A 16,447-nucleotide genomic window follows, 5' to 3' on the forward strand; every position below is an offset into this window, starting at 1 on the left:
TCTGAGCGCACCCTCTGGAGGGCAGGGTATCACAGTGAATGATCCGGGTCCTGGCCTCCGATGCAGCCTGGTTTAGGCTCCCAGAGGCAAAACTGGGTTTTGACCATCTGAGGGCACTCAGGAGCCTCAAAGGGGCCTATTTGCTTGGGAAGTACTAGATAGATTGGGGCAGGAGAGTGGGAAGTGGGCAAGGACTTCCAGCCCTGCAGCCTCAGAGCCCACTTCCTCCTCAATCTGTCCCTTTCATCAACAGTCCTGGAGTGGGAAGCTCCTCCACCTTGGCGCCTCCCCCTCCACACCCAAATCTCACTCCAGTCTCTGAATGGCCCAGATGGCCCCATGGCAGTGGGCTTTGGTGAGGCCTGGTGGCAGGTGGGAGGAGGGAAGAGTGTCAATGAAAACCGTATAAAAAAATCCAGAAATGTGCATATAAAATCTCGCCCTTGGTGTATTGCCTAAGTCAGTAAGCAGAAAGCACCTTCTTCCTGGAGAAGGATCAAGTCCTCAAAAGGTAGGAAATGTCAAAGTGTCACTTCATTGTCATTAAAAAAAAAACAAAAAACAAAAAACAACCCAACAAACAAACCCCCTAAACCAAAACCACCCTGTGACCAAAATACCCCCGAGTCCAGGAATTGCTGTAAACAAACCCAGATGCAGGATCAACCCTTCTCAGCGGCAGTCGGAGCTGACGGCAGTCACTGCAGTATCAGTCCTCGAGGCGGGGGCTGGCGGGAGTGGGCACCAGGCGGGCCAGGCTGCCAGGCTGTGTGCGTGATATGTACCTGGAGCTGCAGACCTGGGGGGTGGCCATCCTCAGGAAGGCTGACCTTTCTGGGGTCCCCGCGTTCTCCCTGACCCAGGAGGACAAAAGCCCCTTTCAGCCCTGTGAGCCAACAGGAGAAACAGTGTCTTTCATTGGAGTTTCTCAAATACTCTCCAAAGACAGAAAAATTCTTCTGTTTGCCCAGTGGTGGCAGGAATAGATTTTCCCAGAGGGGTTCTCAGGGTGGCTGTCTGTCCATCTGTCCCGTCCTCCAGGCGCTTGGTTGTTGAGTGAGGCCTAGAGGAGCAGCAGGGACAGGAGCCAAGGGCGGCCCCTGTCTCTCCCCTTCACATTTGTTTTTCTGAAAGTGTTTCTTGGCTCTGGCCAGGTCACCTTCCCAGAGGGAGTTGGAGAGAAGCTGCTTTTGTCTCCGATTGGACACATCGCATGAATCTCCCAAGCCCTTTTTTATCCCCCGCAAGAACAGTCATTGCTTTCCTTATGAGAATCCTCTTTAAAAAATATTCCTTGTATTTCCCGCCCCCTCCCAGGATCTGTTTTCTTTTTTCCCATTCCCTTTTTTTTTCCGTCGTTTGAGTTGCATGTTTTCTTGGTGACGTCTCGTGGCTGGCGCCGCTTGGTTCTTCCCATGGCCCGTGGCCTCCTGGCGAGTGGCTGGCCCTGCAGTGGATAGAGCACCAGGAGGGCCGGCACGTGGGGCAGAGGGGGCGGGGCTTGGAGGAAGAGGTGAGCCGAGGCAGGTGAATGTCAAACCTCCACAGACTGAATCTGGTTCATCTGCGCCCGCATCACCTGGATACTGTTCAGGATTTTTTTCTGGTGGCCAGCCAAAGTGACCCCAACCCGGAGAATGTCCCTTTGGGAGAGAAGCACGTGTGTTAGGGAAATGTGCGGGTGAAGGGGTCCTGTGCCTGGTAGAGAGCTGCCTGGGCTTCCCCGGGAGGAAGATGGCAAAGCAAGGAGTACTGGGGAGTGGGGAGTGGGGAGTGGGCAGGCAGCCACAGCTGGAGGGAGCGACTATGGTGTGAGGTGGAAGAGCACTTGAGTCGGAATCAGGGTCCCTAGGGGGCCTTCTCTCCCCTGCTATTGGGAGGGGGAAGCCAGCTTACATTTTCTTTCTTTTTCGAGACAGAGTCTCGCTCTGTCACCCAGGCTGGTGTGCAGTGGCGTGATCTCAGCTCACTGCAACCTCTACCTCTTTGGTTCAAGCAATTCCCCTGCCTCAGCCTCCCGAGTAGCTGGCATTACAGGCGCATGCCACCTCGCGCGGCTAATTTTTTGCATTTTAGTAGAGACGCGGTTTCACCATGTTGGTCAGGCTGGTCTTGAACTCCTGACCTTGTGATCTGCCCGCCTCGGCCTCCCAATGTACTAAGATTACAGGCATGAGCCACTGTGCCCGGCTGCCAGCTTGCATTTTCTAAGCACCCACTTCCTTTATATCTCCCTCAACCTTCCTACCAACCCCCAGTTTGTAGGTGAGAAAACGGAGGCTGAGGGAGGTGCTATGATTTGACCAAGGTCACAGAGCTTGTAGGTGGCAGGCAGACCTGGGTATCAGTCCACAGGTGACTCCGAAGTTGGCCATCTTGCCCCTTGGTCCCTGCTTCCCTATTGGGACATGATCTATTCCTCACCCTCCAGATCACCCCACTTGGCTGGTGGGGCCGGTGGAGAGGGGGTGCTAAGGTGACAAGCAGAAGTGGCTGGGCACTTACTCCATCATCATCTGAGACACGATGTCAAAGGAGGTGAAGCCAGCATTGGCGAAGCTCTCCTTGTACTGCCCCATCTTGATGGCCTCCAGCCACTCGTCCACCGTGTTAAAGCTGGTGTAGTCGGGGATCGTGCGGTCCAGCAGCGGCAGGTTGATGCTGGGGTTGGGAGTGGGCGACAGAGATGGTCAGGGCACCTGTTTGCAGGGAGCGTGCAGGGACATGCCTGTAGGCTGCGTATGCGTGAATGTGCACGTGTGCATCCATTTATGTGAACACAGGTGAAGGGGTATGTACGTGAGTATTTCTGCATGAGTGCGGGCATGGGTTTGAACCTGTGGAAACATGCATGCATATATATGTGAGCGTGCGAGAGCGAGTGTGTGTGCAGAACTCAAAGCTGGGGCCAACTGGGAAGTCTAGGGAAGGCACTGCAGGGATGGCCAAGAGGCTGGACCTCGGAAGTGAGGAGGGGAAGATGCAGCTCCATGCTTATTTTCAGGAGGAGGGATTTCAGCTAGACTAACTATTCTGGTTATTCACAGTTTCCTCTCCCAGTGCCATTCTCCATCCTTTCTCCACCCTGGTTTGTGCTATAGGAAGCTCACCTTCTGGACTGTCCAGAGACTGTATCTCCAAAGCCCAGCTAAGGCTGGCGGCGCTAATGGGAATGACTTCTTGGCTGGCAAGGAGTGAAATGGCTCTCATGAGGTTTAAAGCTCAGAGGGATTTGATCTGGAGAGTTAGGGGTGGCTGACACAGGGTCATGGTGAGGAGAGACAGGCAGAGGGAAGCATGATGATCTCCCGCTCATAAGAACATGCTGGAAGAAGGACTTTGGCCCAAGTCCTTCCTAAGGACTTGGCTACAGCCAGCCCTAGATCCTAAGTATGCCTGGCCAGACGCCCCTCTGAAACCCTGTGGGGTTGTGGGTCCTGAGGAGTAAGTGTGTGCAGGGGCAGCAGTGTGACCTGTGACAGCCACCCAAGGAAGGTAGAGGAGAGCTGCTGCCTCATGGAGCCTGCCCTGGGAGGCTTGAGCCTTGAGGAGAAGGGAGGCACCAGGTCCCCGAGCGAATACCCCTCAGGCCGAGCCCGTCTCTCAGGCATGGGGATGCTGACTCAGTGTGGGGGCACAGATGGGTGTATGGTGAGTACAAACTTCTGAATGGGTGTGTGTGTGCAGGTGCCTATGGATGTGTGTAGGTGTGAGAGCCTGAGACTGTGTGTGTGAACAGGCATGAGTGTTTGTGCCTAATTGTGTGTTCATCTGTGCATGTAGGACTGGATTTGTGTGAGCATGTGTGTGATGAGGATATAAATGGAAGTTAGAGGGTCCAGGTTTGAGTGTGAGGGTAGCTAGGAAGGAAACTTAGTGACAGGCATATCTATTCACGAGCTAAGATTCTGGATCCTTTGGTAATCATTTATTTATTTATTTATTTAGCTGGAGTTTCACTCTTTCCACTCAGGTTGGAGTGCAGTGGCACGATCTCAGCTCACTGCAACCTCTGCCTCCTGGGTTCAAGCGATTCTCCTGCCTCAGCCTCCTGAGTAGCTGGGATTACAGGTGCACACCACCAGGGGCTGGCTAATTTTTGTAAATTTTAGTAGAGAAGGGGTTTCACCATGTTGGCCAGGCTAGTCTTGAACTCCTGTCCTCAGGCGATCCACCCACTTCAGCCTCCCAAAGTGCTGGGATTACAGGCGTGAGCCATCTCTCCTGGCCTTCCTTTGGTAATTTTTCTTCATTGTCCTCTCCCACCATGCTTTAAAAGATGCCTCCTCTGCACCCACAGGGTATATGTCCTTTTCTTCCTCTGGGCAGTCTGTGTCCTCTGCTCTCCTGCACCCCTAAGGCAGGGCAGGTACCCAACAAACACTAGTTCTGTCCTTCCCCATCCAAAGCTGCAGTAAGGAAGAGCATTTGCCTGAAGTGGGGGCAGAAGGGATGGGAGATGGGAAGAGGGGCAGGGCCTGGCTGGGGCAGGGGCAGGGCCTGGCTGGGGCAGGGCCAGGGCGGGGCCAGGGCGGGGCCTTACCCAGAGGAGAGGGGCGCCATGGCTTTGAGGCTGTTGGGATTGCGGATCATCTTGTCTAGCGTGTTGACAATTTGGCCGAACTTGGGCCGGTGGTTGCGGTCCTTCTGCCAACAGTCCAGCATGAGTTGGTGCAGGGCGCTCGGGCAGTCCATGGGCGGTGGCAGCCGATAGTCCTGCTCAATGGCATTGATTACCTGGGACAATGCAGGAGTGCAGTGGGGTTGGGTGGATGGGCTGAGGGCATCTACCCTCTGTCAGGCCCGTCTTACCCCCAGTACATTGCACGTCTGACCTATTTAGTTGCTGTGGCAACCACTTTCACCTCCTGGAGGCAGCCCCAGGGATGGGATGACCTGGGTTTCCACCATCTAGACCCTCAATCTGACATGGCAGCTGGGTTCCTGCCTCACCCTTTGCCAATCTTGGGAAATCCAGCGCCCTGAGATAGCTTCTCCCCAGGGTCCACCAAGATAACCCTCCTGTGCCTGGTTCCACCAGCTCCTCCCACCCTGTGAGCCCCTTATTGGCTTGGATGACCCCAAGGCCTCCCCAATCTGCCTCCTTGCTTGACCCCACGTGGCCACATGCTTGATTTTAGTGCCATTTACAGCTCCAGGTGTGAGATACCTCCCTCCATCAGGCCCACACCATGGCCTCAAGCCTGGCTGGGGCTCCCTCCCACCATCTCCACCTGCTTCTCTGTCAAGGAAATGCATCCAAACACCCCTCTCAGCCTGTCCTGCCACCATGGCCAGATTCACCTTTCACAGCTCAACTGTGGGTCACCCTCCCTGTGTAAGAAGTTTCTTCGAGTCTTTCCTGTCTTCATTTTTGCTAATGGAAATCCCTTGGTTTGGCTTCAACCCCGCATTAGCCCACCTTAGCCTTTGCACACACTGTTCTTTCCCACTGGAAGCCCTCAAGTCTCCATGTCCTGCGACCTTTCGAAGCCCACTTGTCCTGCGATCACTTCCTGGCTGATCTTGCCCATGCTGCCGGTGCCTCGGTGCCTCCAGGCTACTCTGATTTAGCACCTGATCGTAAAAGCTCCTGATCATAACATCTGGTTCCCTGAATAATCGTCTTGTCCCCCAGTTAGGTGGTGAACACCTGAAGGGCAGATGTGGTCTCATTTGGGGCTGGCCACAGGTGCATGCATCCTGAAGACGTGCTGATGTGTGGATGGGTGGCCTTTCCTACTTCCTACCCCCTGGAGAGTCCAGAGTCCTGTGCAGACATTCGAGTCAGCCACCATTGGGCTGGCAGCTGCCCTGGGAGCCAGGCCCATGATCTCAGAAGCCTATGTCCCACACTCTGGGAGACTGGCATAAGGCCAGGAGCCCTGATCTTCCCTCTCCCATCTGGCGGGCCAGAGAGGCCTTGCCTATCCCCTTGGAGACTTACGTCCTGGTTGGTCATGTCCCAGTAGGGCCGCTCCCCATAGGACATCACCTCCCACATGACAATGCCATAGCTCCACACATCACTGGCCGAGGTGAACTTCCGGTACTGGATGGCTTCCGGGGCTGTCCAGCGGATGGGGATCTTTCCGCCCTGGGAGACAGAAAGAGGAGGGTTTGTGGGTGGGAGGCTGGCCTGTCTGACCTCTTCTCTTAATCCTCCCACCCTGTGCCCTGTGATGCCCCAATCTCATGAGGCACCTCATTGTGCCCCAAACTTACCATGCAGCTTCAGACCACTGGGCATTTGCGCCCTCTGCATGAAGTGCCTTTTCCCACTCTGCCATCTGGAAACCTCCTTCTCATCCTCAAGTCCCTCCAAAAGCCTTTCTGAGCTCCCAAAGAATTGTCAGCTGCCCTCAATCCCACAGCTGTGCCTTATGTCTCCCCATCAAGGAGGCATGTCTCACATGGCACAGTACTCAAGTGACTTGCCTACTTGCACCCATCTCTGGGCTCTTTGTCCTTTCAGTTTAAAACCTTCAACAACCCTTGCTGCTTTCAGGAGAGAGTCCTGAACCTGGGCATTCCAGGAGCTCCAAGGTCCAGCCCTGTCTACCTCTCTAGCATTACTGCTCACTACCACTGCCCCTACAGCCTGTATTCCTGTCACAGGACTTTGCCATGAGAACATGGCATCTGACAAACGTTTCCGGGCCCTTCGGCTCTCAGCTCAGATATCAACCTCTCTAGCAAGCCTTCCTCTGCCTCCAAGGCTGGCTGTCCTGGCTTACAGCCCTGTCACTCCACATGGCTCTGCACATTTGTTCCCCACCAGTGTGGGAATTGCAAGAGGGCAAGAGCTGTGGTTCCTGTCCCCCTGTCTCCAGGGCCCAGGACAGTGCTTGGCCCAATTGGGCGTTAGTGAAAGTGTCTTGCAGGGAGAGATGGACACTCATGCCCTCTTCTCTGACTCTGTGACTCCGGTGTTCCCTGCCTCAATCTTACCAGGGCACTGGTGTAGGTGGGGTCTGAGGTATCGTCCTCTAGAAAGCGTGAGAGCCCAAAGTCCGACACCTTGCAGACCAGGTTGCTGTTGACGAGGATGTTGCGGGCAGCCAGGTCACGGTGAACATAGTTCATGTCTGCCAGGTACTTCATGCCGGCTGCGATGCCCCGAAGCATGCCCACCAGCTGGATGACTGTGAACTGCCCATCGTTTTGCTTTGGGAGAAGTGGGGAAAACACAGAGTAAACAGAAGAGCAGGCATCAGAGCTCTGCATCATCCTCATAATGGGAAACCAGAGCAGGGCCCTGCCAGCCTGGCTCTGGGCTCCCCTGGGGAAGGACTCAGATGCTTCGGGACCCCAGAGAGGCCCGTCAGAGGCCAACTTCAGGGTGGTGGTGAGAACACAGGCTTTGAAGCAGACACGCTTGGTTTGACTCTGGCTTTGTTCCTTCTTGGCTGTGCAACCTTGGACATGTGACCTAATATCTCTGAGTCTCAGTTTCCTCATCTGTGTGTTAAATGGGCCTAAATCACACCCATCTCCCAGGGCTATTCTGGGTTATACAAGAAGGTGTATGGAAGGTGCCTGGCACATGTTAGGTGCTTCACAAATATTTACTGAATGGCAGCTGGTCCACTGGCCTGCTTCTGATGTCCAGTCTGGTGCTTTGTCTGGTTAGTTGACTTGGTCTCCTGGGAGGCCTATACACTTTCCTCTGTTGGCCTTGTGCTCTGAACTCCTCCCACCAGCCTATAGAGCTCTGGAGAACTCCAAAATCTGGTGAAAACCTGGATGAGAGGTCAAGACACTTGGTTCCAGTCCAGGCCTCATCTTGACCCTCTGGGTGACTCTGGGCAAATCCTACCTCTCTTTGAGCCCGTTTTCTCCTGTGCATAATGAGAAGGCTGGCTAAGAGCAGGAATGGAAACAGATTTCAGATGTGTGCCAACTCTGATCAACTGATTGTGGCTTCCTGGGGAACCATACTGAGAAGAATTCTGGGACTGCCCCTGGGCTTAGTGGATGAGAGTGCTGGGATTGATTAGCAGTGCCTGCCACGGATAAGGGAATGGAAAGTGACAGCCTGCAAGCCATTCCTGACCTAGAGCTTTTCCAAGACCCCTTCAGGCTCTGACAGTATGAAGCTATGTCCATTGTTCCTTTTCCTGCCCCATTCATGGGCCCCTGGCCCTCTTGCCTTCCCCTACCCGGAGAAAGGAGTCCAGGGAGCCATTCTCCATGAACTCGGTGATGATCATCACAGGTGTGCTCTTGGTCACGACACCCTCCAGGTGGATGACGTTGGGATGGTCGAACTGGCCCATGATGGAGGCTTCGCTCAGGAAGTCCCGGCGCTGCTTCTCCGTGTAGCCCGACTTGAGTGTCTTGATGGCCACAAAGATCTCTCTCTTGCCTGGCAGCTTCAGGTGGCCACTGCAGACCTCGCCAAACTCCCCTGAGACAGAAACACCAAGACAGACAGGATGTCACTTGCCAGGTGGAAGGGCCACCTTCCTGTTCCCTGTCACGTCCACTCACGGGGCCTGCAGGTACATTTTCTTCTCAGTGGCCCACTCAGCCTTGCAGACACAGAACCCCTTCAAGAATGTCAGGGGTCCAGAAAAGTCCCAGTCACCTCTGGGAGAGGACAGTAAATTCCTCATGGTTGTTCTCTGGTTGTCCGTGGCTGGGCATGGGGGTGAGGGTGCAGGGGAACCTGGGAGATGGGGAAAGGCACTGGGATACATGGGGGGAGGAAGGAAAAGCACTGGACCAGGAGTCCAGAGAACTGGGCTCCAGACCCAGCTCAAGCTCTGACTCACTGTGCATGTCCCTTCCCAGCCCTGTGCCTCAGTTTCCTCTTTTGTCAGTGAGGTGGTTTTACTGGATGACCTTTGAGGGCCCTTCTTTCATGGTCATTCTGAACCTTCAGGCCTTGGGGGGTCCTTTGAGGCACCTGTCCCACATCCTACCTTCTGCCCCAAGGGTATACATTGGGGTGGTCTCGCCAGCCATGGCTAAGGTCATAGTACATGTGAGAGTACCAGCCACCTACCTGCTCCGATCACCTGCTCAATTTTGACACAGGAGATGTCAATTTCCTTGGCAAACTCCCGCACTGCCTCATTGGGGTCCTCGTAGGTGAAAGGATCGATGTAGATCTTCATGCCTGGGGTCACTGGGGGACAAGACCAGGCTCTGTCATATGGACTGACTCAAGATGCACACAAAAAGGAAAAGCGGGAGCCAGTCCCTCCATGGAGGGAAATCCACTCCCATGTGGCCCCCATAAGAACTGGGCAACTCCCTGCAGGTACTTGACCTCTCTGGGTCTTACTGAGCAGATGGGCGTGAACCGAGTAGGAGGTGAGGGGAACAGAGACCAGCAGGGGTGGCAGATAGGTCTTAGCTCTTGTTCCAACTCTCACTGATCAACAGTGGTTTTCTGGAGCAGCTGAGACTGGCAGGACTGATAAGCAATGTCTGGTATGGGCGTGGGCACAGATGGATAAACGGATCGATAGGTGATACAGAATCAAGGGGTGCAACGTAAACGAAGAGGGGGGCAAAAAGGAAGGGAGCGAATTGGAACTAAAATACAGAAACAGCAGGCAATAGACCGTGTTGTCTTTGGGGTTCTGCTAAGGAGAGCTCCTCCTTGTCTCTCCAGGCCTAATTCAAGCCTCCTCTTCCCCCAGGGTCCCTTTCTAGCTGCCCAGCCCTCCCAAATGGGCCCCCAGAGCCTTGAGGGGCCGCCCCACTTACCAGGGACTGAGTGTCCACAGCTGCTGGGCCACCTCCCAGGTCCCCCTCTAGCCAAGTCTTAACCCCCTCTGGATCCCTGATTTTCTGGTAATCAGCATGAAGCTAGACATGGGGCATTTGATTCCTGATTTGATGCATATTTTAGTTTTATTATTATTATTATTTTTTGTTCTCCCTCTCTTCTGTCCCACACTTATTTTTTTATGCACTAAGAGAAGAAGGTAACCTGGATGTCAAAGACCCAATTCTGAACAGCCAGCACTGAGTTGGCAAAATGCTTTGAAAGAAGGGAAAGATGACCCACCCATCTTCCGCCTCCCAGATAGACAGCTGGTCTTCCAACACCCAGACCTCCCGGTCCTCCCTGAGCCCAGGCTTTCCTCTGGCTCTTCCAGCATCCTGCTCACATTCTCCTGCCACTCCGGGAGCTGCAACTTTGGAGGTAGAAGTTCTAGGAGTTGGCAGTTGAAATCCTTGGGTCACCATAAGGCTTGGCTGGTTGGTGCGTGAGGCCATCAACCCTGCTCAGCTGTGTGACCTTGGACATATGAGTTGACCACTCTTGGCCTCTATTTTAGACATTCCAGGAATCTAGGCATTAGAGCATGTAATATAGGGGTTGGCGAATTGGCTTATAGCCTATTTTGTAAATAAAGTATTATTGGAACACAACCATGCTCATTCCTTTGCCTGTGGCTGTTATTAAGCTATGACAGCAGAGTTGGGTAGTTACAAGAGAGACCCATAAGGCCTAAAATATTTACTATCTGTTCCCTTACAGAAAAATTTGTCAACCGCTGCTCTAACACATTAGCTTTATTTGGGATTATTTGTGTGGGTATTTGTTTAACCCTTGAGGTCAGGGTTTCTTAATTTGGGTCTGTGAGCTACTTAGCAGTCCTGAGTATGAGCAGTAGGAGATCTGGTAACCTCCTGAGATGGGATGCATTTATTATGATTGTCCTTTTCTATTCAAAAAGTAATTCATGCTGCTTCTAAAGTCCAAAAGTTATGGCAATAAATATTGTCAAAAATAAAAGTTCTCAAAAAATCCAACCTTGAGTATAGACCTCTGGATTTTTTTTAATTAATTTTTTTTTTTTTTGAGACAGGGTCTTGCTCTGTCACCCAGGCTGGAGTGCAGTGGCACAATCTCAGCTCACTGCAACCTCCGCCTCCGGGGTTCAAGTGATTCTCCCACCTTAACCTCCCAAGTAGTTGGGATTACAGCCATGTGCCACAACACTCAGCTTATTTTTTGTATTTTTAATAGAGTTTTAATAGGTTTTGCCATGTTGGCCAGGCTGGTCTCTAACTCCTGACCTCAAATGATCCACCTGCCTCGGCCTCCCGAAGTGCTGGGATTACAGGCGTGAGCCACCGTGCCTGGCCTGACCTCTGGACTTTTAATAATTTTATACATGTATATGTTTTTCTGGCCATAGGCTCCAAAACTTTCAGCAGAGTCTCCCAGGAGTCTGAGGCCCCCAAAGAGGTAAGAACCACCATCCAAGACTGTGAGTGCCTGGGAGGAGGAAATGGACACATGTTTTTTTTCTGATTTCTCCCTCCCCTGGCACACAGCAGACACTCAATGTCTATAGGGCTGAGCAGAATCCAAATGACACAGACAGAATCATAATAGCAGCTGTCACTTACTGAGCCCTTTGTGCCCAACACCATGCCAGGCTGTTTATATGCCTTAGCTCCTCCACTCAAAAACTCTTAGAGGAAAGGACCATTATTCCCATTTCACACATAAGGAAACTGTGGCTCTGAGAAGCTAAGTCATCTGGCCAAGGCCACACAGCTAGCAAATGGCACAGCCAGGATTTGAAGCCAGGTCTGTCAGACTTGAGCCTAGGGCCAGTACTCCTAATCACCATGTTCACTGCCTCCTGGATGAAATACAACCAGAATCTGGTCCATGCCGCCTGCTGGAGTATTCCGCCACGATCACCTCTTTCCCCATCAGCCTTCTCAGAGCCAGGGCATCGGCTTCCTGGGGATGCTCTCTTGCTTGCTCAGACTCAATGCACGCCCTGTGGTTCTTGACAACTGGCTTTCAGCCTCCCTCCCAACATGACTCAGGGAGGCCCTTTCTGATGGGGATACAGGACAGGAATGGGTTGACTCAGGGAGGTAAGGGGAAGCACAGCAGCTCAAACCCTCCTTGGTCACCTCCACTGCCAAGCAACTGGATGCCATCGTCATGCTGTGGCCAGCAGCACTGGTCAAGAGGGCCTCTGCTGCTTGCAGGACAAAGCTGCATGCCCCTGCCTGGCATTCCCAGCTCTCCATGGATTGGCCTCACTTCCAGCTCCCTGCTCCCTAGATGCCTGCTCACAGGACTTATTGACCCAGGGGTTTCAGACACACTTCATTATTTCCTGCCTCCATGCTTTTGTTCATGTTGTGCTCTCTACCTGGAACACTCTCTCTTTCTTTTTGTGACCAGATCAAATGCCATCCCCTCTGTGAAGACTGCCTGGATTGCTCCAGGGGAGACCTGTACCCTCTCCTCAGGCTCCCACAGTCCTGAGTCCACACCCACTCTTATGATCTTGATGTCTGTGTGGCTTTTCTACCTTGTACCGGGGTTCCCAGAGACTCACGCCCACAGCCCCCTGACACTCCTTTCTGGAACACTCTGCTGCCCGTGAGGGCTTAGTTTACCCTTTTCCCCAGGAAGACCGAGGCTGTGTCTGTCTTGTTCATGCTGAATCCCAGCGCCTGGCACACAGTGGGTGCCCAATAAGTAAAAGTGCTTATTGAACACATAATAGCATTACTACGTGTCTTGAATGTCTTTGAGAATTTGATGAAAATTATGAATCTGCTCCTTGGAAAAGTATTCCTGTGTGTGTATGCGCCCATATTTCACATATAATTTTGGGGTATTGGAAGCTCTAGGGGTCTTTAGACCCAAAGCTATAAGCCCTTGCTTTAGAATGTTGGCTCTGGAGTACTTACGTGAAGGTGGTATACAGTAGATGCTTAGTAAACACTTATTGAATATACATTCAGCGTAGATTTACTGGGTGCCAGGCCTTGTTCTAGGCACTTTATAGTTTTTAATCCAATTAATCCTCCTAACAACCCTACCAGGTAAGTGCCATTATTAGGCTGATACCTTATGAAACTGTCAATATTTAACTGTTTCTGACCTACAAAAATAGCAATTTCATTTGGTACAATCACATATGATGCCTGTTTTTCAGATGAGGAAATTGGCATAAGAAAGGTTAAATGAGTTGGACACTGTGGCTCAAGCCCATAATCCCAGCCCTTTGGGAGGCTGAGGCAGGAGGATTGCCTGAACCCAGAAGTTCGAGACCAGCCTGGGTAACATGGCAGAAACCCATCTCTACAAAAAATAAATAAGTTAGCCAGGCATGGCAGTGCAGGCTTGTGATCCCAGCTACCTGGGAGGCTGAAGCAGGAGGATTGCTTGAGTCCAGGAGGTAGAGGCTGCAGTGAGCCGTGTTTGTGCCACTGCACTCCAGTGTGGTGACAAAGTGAGACCCTGTTACACACACACACACACACACTCACACACACACACACACAAAATTAAATGACATCAACACAGCTAATAAATGGCAGAAGTGGGGTTTGAACCCACGCCGGCTACAGAGTCTCCACTTGTAACCCTCAGGCTGCCAATTTCTCCCAGGTGCTTCCCCAGTCTGTCTCTTGGAATAGAAGGTGAGTGAGTGCCTGGTGGCCAGAGCCTCCAACAAGTCTGGCTCTCAGAAGGGGCACTTGCTGAACCGAGGTCGGGTGAGGAGCTCTGCAGGCAAAGGCTACAGAAAATCCTGGGCTATTGTTTGGATGATTTACGGGTGTTGGCCACTGGCTGTTGCTCTGCCCTCAAATGCGAAATTCACAATGAGGGAAGAGGAACCAGTGTACAGAGTTCTGGGTCTGAATTCTGGCACTGGCTGCTAATTCTGGTCACAAATCAGCTGCTTTGTGAGTTTGAAGCCAGGATCAACCACTGTGTTGATCCAGCTGTGTGCCCTTGGGCAAGTTACTTAACCTCTGTGTCTCACTTTTTTCACCTACCCGATGGGTATAATAAACAATACCTACCTCCTAAGGGGGTTGCAAGATTAAACGAGAGTATCTTTTTAAAGGGCTCAGTACAGTAGTTGGCAAAAGGAAAACGCTGAATAATTGTAAACTGTTGCAAAGAAGAGCTGGCTATTATTAAATATGATTCCAAAGCACTTTAACGTCCCTTAATTCATTTAATCCTCACAATTCCGTGACAAAAGTATCATTCTTGCTACTTCCCATATAAAGATGTCAAGGCTCAGAGAGGTTTGATGGCTTCCCCGAGGTCACCCAGCTGGCCAGTGGCAGAATAGGGATGAAAACCAGGTCAGTCCCTCTGGCTCCATATCCAGGCATCACAGACCTTGGTACTCACTCAGCACCTGCTGAATGATGGAAACCATGGGGCCGTGTGGGTGATTACAGGCCAGTCACATGGATCTCTGGGCCTCAGCTTCCTCCTCTGTCCTGACCACACAGGGTGGCTGGGTGGATATGGGATCACAGGGCTGGCAGTGCTTTGAACAGAACAAAGTTCTGCTTGGATCTAACGTTAGAGCTTAGGATGCAGGGAGGGGGATCTTAGGCCTTAAAATGTGCTGATCTAGGAACAAACCCTGGGGTCTCTCTTAAAAATAGACCTCACCTGTTTCCTTATTACTGACTTACACACCACATAGCAATGCTCCCCAATGGCTCCAGGCGACGGAGCATGGGAGCCTATCCCATTCCAGCTCAGCAGAATGGAGCCAGCACAGGATGCCAGCTCTTCAGCCAGACAGCTGGAGTTCATACCCCTGCTCCATCCCTGAGCAGCTGTGCAACCTCTGTGCCTCAGTTTCCCCATATTCAAAGTGAGAAATTATAAGGATCAAATGAATAAATACATGTAAAGCATTGAAACAATTCTTGGCACACAGAATCCATGCAGTACGTCTAGCCACATCTATGATCATGATTTCATTACTTGGGGCAATAAGAGGGGATGACATAATTTATAATCTTTCTTTTTCTTTTTTTTGTTTGAGGAGTCTTGCTCTGTTCCCCAGGCTGGAGTGCAGTGACGTGATCTCAGCTCACTGCAACCTTCGCCTCCCAGGTTCAAGCAATTCTCCTGCCTCAGCCTCCTGAGTAGTTGGGACTATAGGCACCCGCCACCATGCCCTGCTAATTTTTGTATTTTTAATAGAGATGGGTTTCAGCATGTTGACCACACTGGTCTCAAACTCTTGACTTCAGGTGATCCACCCACCTCGGCCTCCCAAAGTGCTGGGATTACAGGCGTGAGCCACTGCACCTGGCCAAAGATATCTTAGAGTCCTAGCCCCTAGTACCTCTGTGTAACCTTATTTGGAAATATAATTTTTTTTTTTGAGACAGGGTCTTGCTCTGTCATCCAGGCTGGGGTGCAGTGGTGCAATCTTGGTGCACTGCAACCTCTGCCTCCTGGGTTCAAGTGATTCTCCTGCCTCAGCCTCCTGAGTAGCTGGGATTACAGGCGTGCACCACCACACCCAGCTAATTTTTGTATTTTTAGTAGAGACGGGGTTTTACCATGTTGGCCAGGCTGGTCTTGAATTCCTGACCTCAGGTAATCCACTCGCCTTGGCCTCCCAAAGTGCTGGGATTACAGGCGTGAGCTACCGCACCCAGCCTTATTTTTCACTTTTCTTGGGACAGGGTCTCACTCTGTCACCCAGGCTGGAGTGCAGTGGTGAGGCCATGGTTCACTGCAGCCTTGACCTCCTGGGCTTGAATGATCCTCTCACCTCAGCCTCCTGAGTAGCTTGGGACTACAGGTGTGTGCCACCATGCCTGGCTAATTTTTACATTTTTTGTAGATATGGGGTTTTGCTATGTTGCCCAGGCTGGTCTCGAACTCCTGGACTCAAGTGATCCTCCCACCTCAGCCTCCCAAAGTGCTGGGAATACAGGCATGAACCATGGCACCTGGCCTATGACCTTTATTTTTAATGTACAGGTGACTTTTATTTCTCTGTAGTTAAATGTGTCCATCTTTTTCTTAGGAGTTATCAATTGCTTTCATGCTTAGAAGGTCCTTTTCTATTTCTGTATTGGTTAATAGTTGCCTAAATTATCTTCTGGAAATTTTAATGGCTTAACTAGTTTTACATACATGCCCCAAACTATTTTTTTTTTTTTTGAGATGGAGTTTCACTCTTGTTGCCTAGGCTGGAGTGCAATGGCATGATCTCAGCTCACTGCAACCTTCACCTCCTGGGTTCAAGGGATTCTCCTGCCTCAGCCTCTGAAGTAGCTGGGATTACAGGCACACACCACCACGCCAGGCTAATTTTCTATTTTTAGTAGAGATGGGGTTTCACCATGTTGGTAGGGCTGGTCTTGAACTCCCGACCTCAGGTGATCCGCCCATCTTGGCCCCCCAAAGTGCTAAGATTATAGGGGTGAGCCACTGTGCCTGGCCCCAAACTTTTTTTTTTTTTTTTTGAGATGGTGTTTTGTACTTGCTGCCCAGGCTGGAGTGCAATGGCACAATCTCGGCTCACCACAATCTCTGCCTCCTGGGTTCAATCAATTCTCCTGCCTCAGCCTCCCGAGTGGCTGGGATTACAGGCATGCACCACCACGCCTAGCTAATTTTGTATTTTCAGTAGAGACGGGGTTTCTCTGTGTTGGTCAGGCTGGT

The 16,447-nt window shown here is 51.7% G+C and overlaps 1 protein-coding gene across 3 annotated transcripts in view; it reads right to left on the reverse strand.

Annotated features, from left to right (window-relative positions):
- Nucleotides 1–430: 430 nt before the first annotated feature.
- EPHB2 (EPH receptor B2) overlaps nt 431–16,447 on the reverse strand; it is a 204,861-nt gene continuing 188,844 nt past the window's right edge. For all 3 annotated transcript variants that reach the window (XM_034957849.4, XM_034957854.4, XM_034957860.3), the window contains exons 10-16: nt 9,011–9,133; nt 8,163–8,410; nt 6,952–7,167; nt 5,948–6,097; nt 4,544–4,737; nt 2,506–2,661; nt 431–1,643 (exon numbers count right to left, since the gene is read on the reverse strand). In XM_034957849.4, coding sequence (XP_034813740.1) covers nt 1,535–1,643; nt 2,506–2,661; nt 4,544–4,737; nt 5,948–6,097; nt 6,952–7,167; nt 8,163–8,410; nt 9,011–9,133 — 1,196 coding nt within the window. In that variant the 3' untranslated portion in view covers nt 431–1,534. The remainder of the gene's footprint in view (nt 1,644–2,505; nt 2,662–4,543; nt 4,738–5,947; nt 6,098–6,951; nt 7,168–8,162; nt 8,411–9,010; nt 9,134–16,447) is intronic.

The sequence above is a fragment of the Pan paniscus genome, chromosome 1, assembly GCF_029289425.2.
Source record: "Pan paniscus chromosome 1, NHGRI_mPanPan1-v2.0_pri, whole genome shotgun sequence".
NCBI classification, from domain to species: domain Eukaryota; kingdom Metazoa; phylum Chordata; class Mammalia; order Primates; family Hominidae; genus Pan; species Pan paniscus.